Source organism: Pteropus vampyrus, unplaced genomic scaffold (assembly GCF_000151845.1).
Source record: "Pteropus vampyrus isolate Shadow unplaced genomic scaffold, Pvam_2.0 Scaffold47, whole genome shotgun sequence".
Taxonomy (NCBI): Eukaryota; Metazoa; Chordata; class Mammalia; order Chiroptera; family Pteropodidae; genus Pteropus; species Pteropus vampyrus.
In genome coordinates, this window is record NW_011888828.1 from 6,101,903 (window position 1) to 6,118,915 (window position 17,013).

The 17,013-nt window shown below is 32.7% G+C and overlaps 1 protein-coding gene across 1 annotated transcript in view; it reads right to left on the minus strand.

Moving 5' to 3' along the window:
• Positions 1–601: 601 nt before the first annotated feature.
• The window catches only part of TMEM184C (transmembrane protein 184C), a 19,285-nt gene continuing 2,873 nt past the window's right edge, over positions 602–17,013 (minus strand). Inside the window, exons 2-10 of the mRNA XM_011359403.2 lie at positions 12,585–12,715; positions 12,450–12,486; positions 11,520–11,725; positions 6,427–6,501; positions 5,280–5,373; positions 3,635–3,747; positions 2,216–2,315; positions 1,567–1,738; positions 602–1,351 (exon numbers count right to left, since the gene is read on the minus strand). Coding sequence (XP_011357705.1) covers positions 1,092–1,351; positions 1,567–1,738; positions 2,216–2,315; positions 3,635–3,747; positions 5,280–5,373; positions 6,427–6,501; positions 11,520–11,725; positions 12,450–12,486; positions 12,585–12,715 — 1,188 coding nt within the window. The 3' untranslated portion in view covers positions 602–1,091. The remainder of the gene's footprint in view (positions 1,352–1,566; positions 1,739–2,215; positions 2,316–3,634; positions 3,748–5,279; positions 5,374–6,426; positions 6,502–11,519; positions 11,726–12,449; positions 12,487–12,584; positions 12,716–17,013) is intronic.

Genomic DNA, 17,013 nt, shown 5'->3' on the forward strand with positions numbered 1-17,013 from the left:
ACTACCTAGCTTTACTTTCAGTAGAAATGTTTAGATTATAATAGTGGACAGAACAAAGACTTTGTACCTAATTACTGTCAACCAGCCCATATATGTGAATGGAAGTGTATATAAATACATAAAGCAAAAGTTTTGAGAAATTATACTTATCCTTGCTATTTGCAGCATACCACTCTAGCATTTTCTGTATTTTATTTTCAGTATTAAATATTAAACATGATCCAGTGGATTGTGATTAGCAATTAGAGAAATTCCATTCTAAGTAATTTCTCCCAAATAGCACCTACATGGCCTTCCTATCACAAGTTTCTAATTTGATCTAGTCTCTATCCAGTTTATTCATCTCAGTCAGGAATAACCTATCATATTAGCAGTGTTGCAAGTATTTTTAGATTTAAGATTAATTAGATTAGGTCCTAGTCATCCCAATAGGAATATAAGGCAGGTTTCTTCCCATCATAGGTATACAGTTTTTAACCCTTAATTTTTTGGACTTAGACTTGATTGGAGAGGGACAGCATAAAGGAATTAAGTCCTCAAGAATTTTTTGTTAAAACATTAATGGTTTATGTTTAAGGAAAGAGAGACATTTAAAGTTACAGAAAATAAATGATAAATTCTTATTTATTGAAAGACATCCAGTTGAGAAATAGAGAAATATTGTTAGGTAAGCATATATGGCACATGATTAAGTTCCACTAATTCATATTTCTGAATTATACTTTCTGCTAATTCCGGAGCATTGTATTCATGCAGCAGTGGTAGGAAGCATTGATTTTTTTTTTTTTTTATGCCCATCCTCTTGATAAAGCAATGTCACATCAAAAACATTTAGTACAGTCATTTTCTACCATTTTGAGTATGTGATACTCTACTGTTAAGAAATCAAATCTAAGTCTAAGATATTTAGACCCACTCATTATCTGTGATATACAAAATTTAGTTATATAAATCCAGTAGTACCTGGCTTCCACCTATCTTTGTGTTGAAGTTTTCCATCATTTATGGCTTGTCCCAAGCACAAAATCTTGAGCAGTGGGATACCAAATAATGAAATAACATGGTAGTAGCAGTTTGCTTTCATACACTGTTCAGGAGGCCACAGATTTATCTGAAGGTTTTTTCTCTTCTGTAATACAGTATAGTTCATCAGATATATCAGCTGTCGTAGGTGTAGTCTGCGGAGTCACAGTATGTCCAAAGCCTTGGTAGTGACCCGCGGGTGAAGGTGGCACAGAAGAGGCAACAGAAATTGCATCTTGTGATGAGGATGATAACAAGCTTGTATGTTCATTCTGATCTTGATCCTCACAAAAAAATTTTTTCCTAGGATGTCCCATGACTGTCCTTCCTTTAAAGCAACATAAAGGTTTCCAAGTCAGCCAATAAGTTATTTTAACACTATAAACTTACCATGCTAAAAATAAACTCACCCTCCCTCTCCCAATTTGAAGAGCTTTACTGTGCCACTGCTTTTAAAAAAGTCTTCATGTCTTGAATAGCTACTAAATTGTCCTATTAAAACTACAGTAACCTATTTGGATGCATTAAATGACTGGTACTTACCAACATGCCTTACTTGTTCAGAAATATCATCTCTAATGTCTGAAACATCCCACATAGCAAGAAAGGAATCAAAACATGAGCCCTCTTCTGCTTCTTGGACATATGGTTTATATGAGAAAGTGTAGTGATGAGCAATAGCAGCAAGGAACATCTCAATGCAGATAATAAAGTCCTACAACGACAACAAAAATATCAGCTGTCTTTATGCTTAAATCTAGTTAGGTAAAGGAAAAAGCACTATCTTCTCAAAAATACTTAAGTATAAATAGCTTTTTTTTTCATAAAATTATATTCATTTTTCCATTTTCCAAAATAATTGTTTTTGACCTTTTCAAAAAGATAAAATGACAATTTTTATTTTGCACTACAAGTATTTTTTAGCAAAGTAAACTATTCTCAATCCACGGCTCAAAGACTAGGAAGAGAAATGCAGAGAGAAATTGACTAGGAATAACAAAAGCTAGGTTGTATTCCTGGCCCTACTACAAATTAGTAATTATGGCCAATTTCTCTAGGGTTCCCCCATCTTACCTGTAAAGTGAAGATAATAGTAACCCCACAGCCTTCACATTGTCAGGTTTGGGAGATAATATATAAAAAATGCTTAACAAATTAAAGTTGTACTGAATTCAGAGACAGCACTGCTTACCTGGAGTCCTGTAGCCACAGCTTCTACAGTTTGCCATTCCCATGTGTGCTTTTCAGAAATAACGCCAACTTTTACCAATAAAGCAATAACTACTGCTTGCCTATATGTTAGGAAAAGGTAAACGCCAAATCTATATCAAGCATAAAATGAGCAGTTGTTTTAAAAATATGCCATTTAAAATAGTTACACCCCAGCACAACCTGTGGACCATCACCCCCACCACCCCCTGCCTTCATAGCATATTCCTAAAGACACTGTGTATCTGTATTAAATATATTTATTTGCTTTATACATCTTCTAGTACAGTTTTGTCACATGAATTTTGACTGTATTCTTGGAATTTTAGAACTTGGTTCATATGTCTTTACAAGTAAGTAAAGTTTTTCCTATATATAGACAATGCCTACCACCTTGCACATTAGGTACTTAACAATGAAATACAGGGCAGATACTTAAATGTTATTTATACATGTATTAATTGATTATTCAGATTATTTTAAACATTTTGAATCCAGGCTTATTTGAAATACTGGAACTAACGATAAATTCAGAAGGAGTCTCTGACTCCAAGACAGGGAGTCACACTGAGCATTTCAAGCAAATCTAAGGATACAACCCTTGGTTAAATTTAGTTAGACAAGTTTTCATAGTTCTATAGATAAAAACATTCACTTCAGTATTGCTTGTGAAAAAATTAGAAACAATCTAAATGTCAATAGAAGATTGGTTAAAAAAATACATCTACACCACAGAATACTAAGCAAAACAACAACAAAAAAACAAAACAAAATTACACCCTCACTTTACTGACAAAGAACTTTTTCCACAATATACTGGACATATCATTAAGTTCTATAAGTTTTTATAGTATCAAACTATTTTTGTGGAGTTTTATATATGACAACGTGTACCACAATGTTAATCATTCTTTCTGGGTAATGAGATTTCAAAGATTTTTTTTCTTTTTACCCTTTTTATATTTGTATATTGTTAAATTTGGTGCATTTGTTTCCAGGCCCCCATCACCTACCCCTATACTAATCTGGGACCATGTATAATTCATTCTTTTGTTTTAAAAAATGTTTTTTACTAATGAACATTTCATCGCATTACATATTCTATATTGTTTATCTTCCAAATGGAAGAGTACTCAATTACACAAAAGCACCGTGATTTATTTTAGTGATTCCTCTAGTGTTGAGATATTTATGTTGTCTCAAAATTATTTTCTTATAAATGTTACAATGGCCACCTGATTATTTCTTTACGAAAAACCAAGAGGATGAAAAAGGTGAATTTTTTAAAAGGTTAAGTAGAGACAATTTAATTCATCTTCTGTACTATTTTAAAAATCCTCCCTAGTCAACAGTTTCATTGCCCTTTAGAAAATGAGAACATTTAAGAGAAAGCAACACTTACCAAAAAGAAACAAAAACCACCAGCTTTACACAAAGAAATTTGCCAACAGGTTGGATTGGACTCAATTCTTCCTTCAGTACTTTATAAAACAGCAGGAGACAATACATGGCAAACTAGAAACAAGATTAACAATTAAACTTCTTCAATAAGATAACTAATTATAGTAGTAGAAATATGTTATAAACCAGAGAGCCCTGGTACAGAGTAATGTTTCAGGCACATTTTTCTAGGCTCATTATACTATTTTTAGATTAAAAACAAGTGTTTGTAGTTTACTGTGGATGAATACATATGATACGAAATTTCTAAGGAGAGATGTATGACATCTTCCCTGAAAATGGTTTTAAGTGTTCACTTACTGGTACCCATGAACAATGAACAAATGACTGCTTTGATACAAGAAAAGGCTCTCATTCGGCCAAAATAAAAACAACTATCTGCTTAGTAATGACTTTTAGATACAAATTACCATAATGTTATAAGAGTTGAGCTATTATTTATAAGACAACACATTAAAACAGTATAATTTCAATAAAATTGTGACTATGACATAAAAGTAAGGAATCAGGGAAATGATTTTTGAGGGCAATATGTTAATCCAGCTGAATTTACTTTCATAAAATAAATGCTCAAGACATTATTTTTAGAAATCAGTTGTAATTATCTAGTGTTGCATGTCAATATACATTTTCCTAAAAGTTTACCTTTTCCCATTAAAATAATATATAATCTTCATTTAAAATATTTTAGAACACGAAAGCAGTAAAGTATAATGTTCACAGTCCCATTATCCAACGATTCCTTTCTACACATAAGGTAGTTTTTAAAAAGTACCATAAACTAAATATAAAATTTTGTTGTCTATTTTTTTCCTATTACTGGGCTATGGATTGTTTCCAGCCTTTTGCTATTACAAATAGGCTTTATATGCAAAAATATTCAAAGCAAAAGTACTTACGACCATTTCTTGAGGGTGCATTCCCAGAAATAGAATTACTGATTCCAAAGAACATCAATATGTGGGAAAGCTTTGAATCTAAAGCATTTGATTTTTATTCTAATACCATATGCATGCCACTGCATCTAAATTACTATTTTGCTGAAAGCATTAAATATTTTAAATAAAATGTACATTAAGTTGAAAATATCAGATAGTTATATATTTAGAGCATTTCAGTTTCTAGAACATATATTTTTTTCAATTTGCATTCTCAATTTTCCTTTAATTCCAAATATATGAGTGAATTTTATTCTCCCATTTTTAATTTAACCCTGTACTGTCATATGTCAATTAGACATTTTCTTTTATGAATATGCCTAGGATATGTGGGTTTTTTTTTTTTTTTTTAAGGAGGGACATTGTGCTTTTATTTATGACATATTCACAGAAATATGCAATGAGCACCCAGAACCAAATGAACAAACATGGTCAACAGGTCATGGTATAAGTCACCAAATAATTAACAAAGATATCATATTTTTATGTGCATAAAGATATATGTTAAAGTTTCTTCAAGTGCTTCCTATAAATCAAATTTCAAGATTAAAAAGTAACAATTAAGCTTTATTCCCAAAGAAACTTTCCCTAAGAAAATTTAGAGTTATAGATGATAATTTAGTACAGTTAGGATGAATATTTACTTACCAATTGTGACATATTGTTTATTATAACCAAGTAAGTCCAAGCATTTGAAAAGCTAAAGTTCCCTTCATCATATATACCAAGCAGCTCACAGACTCTAAAAAATGGTATGAGACAACTTTATGATTAATTAAATAAAAATATATTTTAAAATACAGCATTGACAGCAATACTTAAATTCAGAAGTCACATATTTAAAAGATCCTGTACATAATCACTTGATTTTGGTCACAGAGGTGTTTAAATATTTAAAAGCAAAACATTTTTCTAGAATGTCACCTTATAAGTGTACCTACAACTTGAAATCCAAAATAAGACACATACCTTGAACTAGAAAAGGTAATTATATATTCAAAAAAATTATGCTGCCTAATTTTCAAAAGCTTGATTGTTATAAACACATAATGCAGGTTAGTAACTACAAGTATACTTTTTCCCCCAAATTGTCTTGGAGGTAAATTTCATGAAGACTCAAATCTAAGTATATGATTACCCAATTTCTAAACTGCAGAAAATAAGGCATGCCTTCAAAAATAAGTGAATTAGTCTTAATTCTAAGGTAAATATTACTAGCTCAAAGAGAGAATAAAGAATTGAATGCTGCTTTCACGTTCCTTCCCACTCTTCCCCTGTGAACATGCAGAATGTCTGTTGACTAGCAGATAAAACATACAACCTACCTGCTTTAAATTATTTGACATTCTTAAATTTTTAAGAGTTTTACCAGGTAGCTTAATGATAACCTATTTTACTTCCAAGTACTAAGCCTTGACAGAATTATTTAAGAAAAATACGATTTCCTTGGAATATAGGACTCATATTCTAACTATGTAGGAAATAAAACCATGTAATGAAACTTAATTTTAACTTCATGTAGCAGATGTTTCTGTAAAGCTGTGTGAATATTAATATGCACAAAACAAAGTATTTTTTAAATGCTTTCCAGAAAGCTCTGGAGAATGTTATTTAGAAGAATTCTTTTCTATAAATGGTCACCTTATTTAATATAGAAGGGTTTCAATATACTGATTTTTTAATAACAGACTAGACTTGTATTATAAACCAGTAAATTAATGCTCTTTATATCTTTACTCATTTGTTCCCACTTAAGAGCATAAAAATATTTAAAAAATAAGTTTTATATACTTACAAAGCAACAATGGTGGTGAATGGTCTGACAACTGTATACTGCAATACACCCAGTTTGCACCTAAACAGCAATACTCTGCCAAAGAAAAAGAACTTAGCATTTCAACTACTCATTTAAATAGTATCAGATTTTCTTCAAAGCCCCCAAATTAAAATCACTTTGACAAATGATGCCATATTTATATGTAATTCTTTTAATTTAGTCATTCTAAATAACAAATGGGGAAGAATGTGGATGGTAGCAAACAATTTAAATACTATTTTTAAAATTATTAGGCAACTGCATCTTCTGAAAGATCTCTCTTTTTGTGTACAGTCTCAAATTTCTGAATAGCGCAGCACAGAGTGAAAGGAACAAAAGTGGGCCCCTTTGTGTTTCTGGAAGAAAAATTGAGTAATAAATCAATTACATGTGTGCATATACATGTCAAAGTGTATTCAGAAAGTATTATTTACATTTAAGATTCAGTTTCCTTCCAAGTTTTATATTTAAATATCATTTCAGAGACTATTATTGACTAGATACTCTGAAAGTACAAAACAAAGATCCTGTATTAAACAGTTTTTATTCAATGTCTGGGCTCACTCAATATAGGGGAAATTCACAAGGGGTAACAAAAACAAAACCACAAAAGTCCCAAAACAAAACTACCAAAAAAAGGCTCTCTACTTGAGAGCCTTGTATGGTCTTCTTAAAAGACCAAGCTGCTCTGAGGGCAAATGCTTATTTAGCACTTCTATCAGTAGAACTCCTTATCAATGTTAGGCACTGCAGAGAGCTGGATCTGAGCCGGACATTGGCAAAGCCATGCTTGACTGTGTTATAATCTGCCAAGGGCAGAGAAGCAAAATAGTGAACAGACAAGACAGCTGCTTGTTAGTTTAGCATAGATAACCAGGTACAGAGAGGCCTTGGGAAATTGTTGCAGCCAGCAAGTTTCAAGTCTTGAGAAAGACTCCCACCCCTCCTTGACCTTCAAAAGTATAATATAAAGTGCTGAGCTTGCCTCTGGGTCACTGTATCTGAGCGAAGTGCAGTGTCCCACCTGGCCCCAGATTTTGTATATACTGTCTCTTCTGTTTTTCTCCCTCCTTCCATCACCCCCTGAGATATATTAACCCTCTAGCTGCAGGTCGTGGCAAGGCATTATAAATCCCCTAATTTAAGAATTACATTCAGACTGAGAAGATTTTGAGTCTGGCACACAGACCTTGAAGTGCTGTGTTACTAAGACTGAATAACTACTGGGGTACTAAGCGCTGACAGAATTCTCTGTGCTGAGGTGGTTCACTCCCATTTCCAACGAAGTGTACTCCCTGTGGTGGTGGGCCTAGGAATTGCACTTGGATTTGTTGCAAGACCTCCTGATGAGAATGTGTTGGCCATACATGCTGTGCTTCCTATCCTGTACTCTACAAAGTTAAATTAAGGTGGAGGTAGGTTAAACCTATAGTATTCTATGAGTTGATTGTCAATCCAAACCTGAGACCACTAATGGTGACTACACAGGTGGAGTAAATAGCCAACTGGATAACTTTGAAAGCTGTGGAGAATTAATGAATTGGAAGAAGTATCTGAAAAAATTGCCCAGAATGTACCGAAGGCCACGACAAAGAGACAAATGTGAAAGAGTTACAAAGAACACTACAGAATCAGGTCTAACATATTCAGAGTTACAGAAGAGAGAGTAAACGCAGAATCAGAAGAGATTATGGCTGAGGACTTTTCAGAACCTTTGAAAGACATGAATCTACAGTTTGAGATAAACTTTAAATTAAGCATACCTGAAAACAAAACAACCTAGATATTTCACAATGAAACTGCAAAGTATCAGAGAGGGTCTTAAATGCAGTTGGAGACAGGTCACCTATTATGGAATGACAATTAGATCCACAGTAGAGAGTTAGTAGCAACAACTGAAGCCAAAATTGAGTGGAATATAATCTTCAGAATGCTTGGAGAAAATTCCAGTCAACGAAGAATTATATCCAGCAAAACTATCTTTCAAGAATGAGGACAAAATAAAGAAACTTTTGGATAAGTATATCTGAGAAAATTTGCCACTGAAACACTGACAATAAAGGAACTTTCAAAGGCCAGACATTAGAAAGAAGGAAATGATCTCAAATAGAACTGACATGCAAAAAGGAGGAGCAAGTAAATTGTTACTACTTGTAGTGAACACTACAAAAGACTAAAAAAAAAAAAAAAAAAAAAAAAAAAACTATCCAAAAAAGTATGTCTAATTATTCAGATTAAAATTACATTTTAAGTAGTCATGGTAAAATTCAGACTCTAGGTAGTCATGAGTTTCTACAAATAGAAACTATAACTTATAAACCAGTAGTGAGAAAAAAAAATGGAATAAGAAAACAATAAAAGAATGTAATCAACTACAAGCATGATCTGGAATAGCACCTATAATCAAACACACTGATATAGCTGCAGTGAAACATATGTTATTTCCTAATAGGTAAAATAATCCCATTAAAATTATAAAGAGTCGAAGATTATAAATAGAGTTTGACACTAAATAAGCTATAAAAAAGCTTGGTTTTCATGTTGTTTTTTTTAAATTTACTATTTATACAATGGCAAATAAGGTATTACAAACCTATATTAACATTTGCTATATGTGAGTGGTATAAAACAGATTTTCCTATTACATATGTTCATATTCCTCAAATGTTTAAATAACTTTAAAATTATTTATTAAAATTTGTATCAAATAATGAGGACTTCTCAAACTTCTTATACCTTCTCAAAATAATAATGAAAATGTACATTTTTAAAAAGAGACTAAATGCAATGTGGATTCCTAGACTGAATGCTAGAATAGAAATGGGACATTAGTGGAAAAAACTGGGCAATCTGAATAGTGTGCAGTTAATAGTATTGTACTAATGTTATTTCTTAGTTTTAACAAATGTACCATGATTATACAAGATGTTAGTTAACATTAGATTAAGGGTATATAGGACATGTCTTATCTTTGTAACTTTTCTATAATTTTAAAATTATTCCAAAATAAGTTTATTTTTAGAAAGAATGTGATTAGTGAAAAAGGGAAAAAGTAAAAAGTGAGACAAACTGAAGACAAAAAGATGGCGAGATTATAAGTGAATATACCAATAATCACAAAAGCATAAATGACCTAACTGATTTAAGTGATGGACTGTCAGATTAGATTTAAAAAACACTAAACTTTAAAATACTCCAAAACAACTTAGGTAAAGAAGAAATCCCAACAGGAATTCAAAAACCTTTATCTGGATGACAATGACAATATTAAATTCTAAACTGGGATTTATGTAGTGATGGATGTTAGACTTCCTGAGGTGATCACTTCATAGTATATACAAATATTGAATAATTACATTGTATGCCTGAAACTAATAATATTGTATGTCAATTATGTCTCAATTAAAAACAAAAACAGATTTAGCGAATGTAGAATTTGGTGTGAAATGTATAGTTTTAAATGCAGTATTATAAAAAAAGAAAAAAGTCTGTAAATTAATGAGCGAAAACTCTAACATGTTAAATTCTTGGCCTGCCTTTAGTAAGAATCCTGTTAGGCCAATTTAGAGAGAATTACCCTGCCCTTGATGTCTCCTGTTATTAATTTTCCATCCAGTGACCACCTCAATCTGCTTGTTCGCTATTAATCTCTATTTGTTCTTATTGTATTCAGAGTTGAGCACAATATTTCTCCTCCCACCCTCAATGTGCATTAATTTTTTATTATCCTTTAATAGTCTTCTATTCTTTTCCTTCATAGCATTTCCTGAATTAAGTAACTATATATTCGTGTCTTCATTTAATTCCAAACTTTCCTAACCAAAATATTAAATTCCATAAGTTCTATGTCTGTTATATGCACTAGGATGCATCTATATATTGGCATGTACCAGGTATTTAATACATTTTTGTCAAATGAACATATTAGGAGCTTATTATTTAAAACAGACAGGTAGCTCCCTGTCATTCAAAGAATGTAAGTAGACGTGCTTACATTTAGCCCCGATGTACGAATGGTTCTATATTGCAAGGAAGCTATCTCTAAAGTTTATCTGCACTGATTACCTCCAAATCAGTCCTGTTACCTTGGCCTACAACTTTGACCTTAATCTCCCTCTATCAGTGATCAAATCCTACTGATTCTTCAGTTGCATTGTTATTGTCTTTCCTTTCCATTCCAATTCCATCCCTCCTTTTTAAGCTTATATTACAAATGGACTATTATAAGAACCTAATTTATTCCCCCAGCTCTGGAATCTTCCTCACTCTAATGTATACTATATAGCAAGGGTCCCCAACCACCAGGCTGTGGACTGGTACTGGTCTGTGGCCTGTTAGGAACCAGGCTGCATGGCAGGTGAGCAAGCAAAGCTTCATCTGTATTTGCAGCCACTCCCTAGCGCTAGCATCAACCCCTTCAGCTCCACTTCAGATCATCAGGCATCAGATTCTCATAGGAGCACCAGTCCCTGGTGCCAAAATGGCTGGGGATTGCTACTGCACAGTATTGCAAAAATAATCTTTCTAAAACACCATCTTCAAGTTTCTTTGCCAAAAAATATCCAATTACTCATTCATATAATAAATGCAATCTTAGCTTCAACTTAACTTTTCAGATGTTACTTTCCTTTACTGTACTACATGGATGTATAGTAAGGCCAACTAATTTATTATTTATTACTAACATAACACTGCTATTTGTTGCTGCTATTTCATATCATATACTATTTCCTCACCTAGATTATCTTCTCCCTGACTCTTAGACCTGATTTTGCCATTAACTAGCTCTAAGATCGTAATTGCAAAAGGATGTTGATTAAATGATTTCTAAAGTTTCCCCCCTACAATATTTTGTTTTCTATTTAGGATGAATAATGTAAAAGAGACAGACTTATGCATGGATTATCAAAATGTGTTTTGTTAGTCTTCAAACTTGACTATGAACTTACATGATGGTAGGGACCTGTCTTATACCTACTGTCCTGCTCATAGTACTTAACGCACTGCTTTGCAGAGAATTGACCACTTAAATAAAACCAAAACATAAAATAAGTAAAATCGAACATACTTACTCTCCCATAGTCCATGGTGGACAGCAACATAAAGGAGGGAAATGTTTCTGCTGATCTTTGGCTTCAAGGATTAATACCAGATTTGGATACCGGTTAGTTAGGTAATTGGTAAGGAATCCCATAAAGTTGTAAATGACATAAGCTTCATAACATTCTCTGCAGGTATCCACATATATTGCAATGCTGGGATATTTCAAAGCTATCCACTATGAAAAAGCAGAGATGTTAAAAATAGTTGCATCTAAGATAAAATGAATTACTACTCCAATTCATGGTATTCGCAATAGCTAATTTTTAAACTTGCCACATATTTACATCAAACTGTCTAAAGTTTATTATTATAAAGAATACCAGACCATCTGTGAAATGAAATTTTAAAAGCAATAAACATCTTGGATATTGGTAAATGAAAACATCTGTGTTTGGGGTAAATAATAAATTTGAAGAAAGAGCTAAATTACATACACTTGAGTTTTTACATATAATCTCAAATTTTCTTGGCATGATCACAGAAAATGCTGTTAAAGACATTTCCTTTATATTTAATCAAATTAAAGTAGTCATCTCTAATACGTGTTAGAATCCAATGGAAAAAGGGCTTTTTTGTAAAAATAAAAGATTTAATAGATAAAAAGGATGATAATGTAAATTTAAACATCGCATTCTTTTAAGGATTAAGAGCTACTAATCTGAAATTTTAAAAGTTTAAGCAAAGAAAATGGCTACGAATTTTTAAGAATTTTAAACATTTGCCTATACTATTGTCATAACTTTATCTTATCAACATTAAAAACAAGTGGGCCCTTTTACTTTTCTTATTAATCTGTCTTCTATTGCCAAATAAAAACACTTGCATTACTTCAAATATTTTGTTAGTATAGTTAGTATCACCAAAAAAGTTCTTAATGAGATAATATGAAACATACTTACACTATCTAAACTGTATATGGGTACCATCCAAAGAATCCTATTTGGAAAGTAAAACATAAATTAAAAATGTTTTACATTATATTTATGAAATAAACCAACACAACACTAAAATAATCAAAATATGTTAAGGTTTACCTTATTATTGGTTTCTGTAGTTCGGGTTGTGTATAATGCACTAAATGTTGCAGTATCACCCATAGTGATATAGGTATAGTTAATAGCAAAAAGATTCCAGCAATAAACCAAGCCTTGGTGTGTATTCCAACCTTAAGAAGCAGAAAAACATGCTGTTATAAATTCTCTGATATTAAAACAGCTGAATAGAACATTTCTATTTCTTAAATTTTCATTTATTTATTAATGAGCCCCAATATTTTCCAAATGTCTAGCGGCTTTTTTTACTTGTTCTTTAACAAACAGCCTATTTTTACTTTTGTAGAGAGAGGGGGCATAATTTTCCATGTGGGATTGAGCATTTTTCCTTATGGGGACTTATGTAATAGTGCTGTACACATAAGACTATTAGCATCATGTCATTACCCCAAATTGTTATTTGCCCTTTATAATTGATTATTGTTTGGAAAATACAGAAATTTAAAATTTTTCTGCTACTCAAATCTAAAAATCTTTATATGGTTTATTCCTTTGTTTTTAGGTCTAGAAAGTTTTATTTATCTACATTTTCTGCAAATTTTATTGTTAAATATTAGAACATTTATTGAATGCTGACTATATGACTGATACATTTTTTGCTAAGTTCTTTACATGCAAGTCTTTTAATTCTGTACTGCCACAACTACTATCTGAGCAAACTGTGTAATATATGCTACTCCTCTTATATACAACATCAATTCAGCATATTACGTTTTAAAAAGCTCTAATTTCTTTTTTAGGTCAATATCTGATCAATATTTTATCCTGTAAAAGCTTAATTTCTAAAAATATACTTTGAACTACCTCATCTTTGGTAGAGTTGAAGTAATCTACTCACTTCTTGGTAAAAATAAATCTATCTGAAACTGTTCTGAGGGGCCCTAGGGAATGAATTATATACTAACTTGGACTCTTGCCTTAGAGAGTCCTTTTAATTGCAAAAAAATATTAAATGCTACCTCGTTGAAGGAAAAAAAGTAGGCATTTTTGACACTCAAGGGGTTTTAGCAGTTAATTAAAATAGAACTGAAGTCCACAACTTCTAGTTTTATTGTTTTGAACAAGATTTCTTTTTTCATCAGAGGGCCAAAGATTAAGTAGAAAATAAAAGTATAGAGAATAAACGTATTTTTACAACAATAAATTCCTACATTAAACTGTATGGAAAACTTGAAAAGCAAATACAAAAGTCTTGCTGAATGCTGGAGATTAAACAAAGCAGTAAGCAAATATGTGGAGGATGAAGATTCTAAAAGGAATGTCTTAGCAATTGTTTTCCAGGGAGTTTTGCTTCACTCAATTTCATTTAAAATCGAATATTCATTTTAATGATGGCCTAAAATAATAAAAATAACAAAAATAAAAGCATATTCTAGATCTTCTCTAGTATAAGGTGATCATTAAGAACAGTATTGCCAAGTAATTTTAATGCCCACATTTGTCTTTATGATTGCCTTAGTGCAAAAAAACAGAACTTGGTGGGGGAGACTTAAAAGAAAAATGATGTGCTTGTGACTAATAAAGGCCAAACGACCTCAGGGTGCTATAAGGAAAAAAGTTCTTTTTCAAGTGATCATAAAGCAAGAGACTGGAGAGTTGAGTCATTTCACTATAATGATGCCAAGTTAAAACAATCTTTCATCATAGACTTAGTACAATTTTTGCACTGCAAATGGTAGTTTCAGAAAAACATCATCTGTCCACAATAATGCCATTAATCCGAATGACTGGTTTAAGTTGTTTTGATTTTTGAGCTACACGAAAATCTATAAGACGTTTAACCTACTGTATTCATGTACACATTTAAGTAACATCATAATAACAACTCTAGATATCTGTAGAAATGATTAATTATTACATTTAATTTACATTTATCTCTAAGCTATTCCACACTTGAGACACTTTGATATAAGGACACCATTAATATTATTAAACTTATTGCCCTGTGTAGGATTATTATTTTTTTTTTTTTGGCTTACAAAATAAGAGATAAGGAGTGTAGATTTTTTTTCGTAAGGTAATTTGAAGAGAGAGAAAAGAAAAAACCGTTAAAGATGGGCATCCAAGAGTTAACTGTCCCTCAGCCAAATGCTTTCAAAGCAGAGAGAAGAGAGGCACAGGAGAGTACTTTTGGGCCCAATCCTGAGGGGTAGAGCGATGCGCTCACATAGAGTAGCTACTTGGGGCATAAGGATATAAAGACGAGTTGGGCAGGGTAAAACAACTGCAGAGCAGGGTGACATCAGGTGTGCATTTAACTTACTTGACTTCAATTTTACATATTCAGCCAAATAAGGGAGTGAAATAGTTTAAATAGTACCGATGGTTATCTTGTCATTCCAAAGAATGAGTATATGCCTCACGATGAGGATGGACAGGCTACATGTACCTGTTTTCTACAATCTCAGTTTCCATTGACTGCTCACAGCGCAAGCATTGCAATTCTAGTGTTTAAAAGACATGTATTTTTTCATATGAAACTGTCAACTACTTTATCTAGTGCTCAAGCAGAAGCATATAACTGCCTTTTAGGTGTTCAACTGAGAACCCAATCCCAACTAAGATGCTATCCCATAAGAAAATAAATTATTGCTCCAATGCAGTAATAGTGATGCTATTTTAAAAACAATAGAGGTAATTATGGCTTACTGAGCACATATTATGTGCTGGGCAAGGTGTTAAGCATTCTAAATACACAAACTCATTTAGTGAATAATAACAAGGATATTGGTATATAAAGCACTTTAGCACGTCACTTTAGTCACTTCTCTCTCTTGGTTTTTCAGATCTATGAGGATAATTCCTATGCTTCTTAAGGTTTTTAAGAAGATTAAATCAAAATATACCTAAATCTTGGGGACATGCTCTAGTTAGTATCTCTAACCTTAAAAATGAAACACAAGAGAAAAAAAAACTGCCTTCTTAATCCCACACTTCTATTTACTGTGCCATTCATTTCTCAGGTCCACTTGGAGTCAAAATACTCAAAACAAAACCAAAAATGAACAAAAAACTTATCTTCATATCCCGATTCCACTTCTTTACCCCAGTACATTAATTTTTCAAACAATATCTTCTAGTTTCAGCCATACAACTCCACTGAAACCATTACTAGGATCACCAATGACACTTCCATCTTGTGAAAACAAAATGGATGTCTCAGCAGCACCAGACATTCATTGTTCACTACTTTGTCCTTGAAACATTCTCCTGTTACAGTGTCCATGACACCTCTTCTGGCACTGTACTTCTCCACTGGCTGCTGCTTTTTTGTAACTTCCTATTCCTCTACTTGACCTCTAACTCTTGGTGATAGGTCCTTGGCCTTTTCTTCTTCCTCCTTACAATCTCATTCATCCTTATGGCTTTAAACACCAGCTCTGTTCTGACAATTCCTATATATCTGCAGCTCAAACCTTTCTGAGCTCTAGACTTGCATATCCAATTGCGTATTTGACATGCCCATCTGAATGTCTCTCACGTATCTCGAACTAACGTCCAATTGACTCAATTTCTCTCAAATCTGCTCCTGTCAAATTTCCATCTCAGTAACTGGCATCACCATTTACCTTGTTCTTGTACAAGACAGAGACCTCAGAGTGGTTCTTGATTTCTTCTTCTCTCTTACTGCCTCCCCTTACCAATCTAGTCTACTGTTAAGTTTGTTTCTTCACTTCCAAGGTCACTTAAAATTCAGTTTTTTATCTCTATTTCTGCTATTCTGATTTGGGCCATAAGTCACCACAGCCCAGGAAGCTACTACCTCTTAACTATCATAAAGAACTTTGTAACTTCCCTCCACTTCCACCTAATTTTCCATAGCCTTTTGAAGACGTGCAATAAGTGGGCCCTGACTGTTTGTTCTTTAAATCTTTTTTAGTTTCCTCCATAGCATTTTTATACGATTTTATTTTATTGATTTGTTCTTATTGATTCTGTTTGTCTCCACCAGTAAATTTAGTGATGGTAGGTGTCATGTTTCTGTCTTTTGCCACATGCCTGATTTATCACTGGGACTCAAATAATCATTAATTATCAGACATTTGGGCAGAAGGAGAAGAAAACAAAATAAGTAAAATATGTATATCATGTTAAATGGTGGTGAATCCTGGGAAGAAAAATAAATCAGGAAAGAGGATATGAAGACTTGAGAAAAAGAAGCTTGCAATGTTAAACAGGGTATCTGGGTGACATCTGAGTCAAGACCTGAGGACATAAAGGAATGAGAAAACCATCTGGGGCAAGGGCATGCCATCAATGGGAAACATTTAGTACAACGGCCTTAAAGGAGGGAGCATCACCTCATGATTGAGCAGAGTCAGTGTAGTAGAAGCTCAGAAATTAAGGAGAAAAAGTCAGAGGGGGATTGGGTGGGGCTGGTGTCAAGTCATGTCGGGCCTTAAAGGCCATA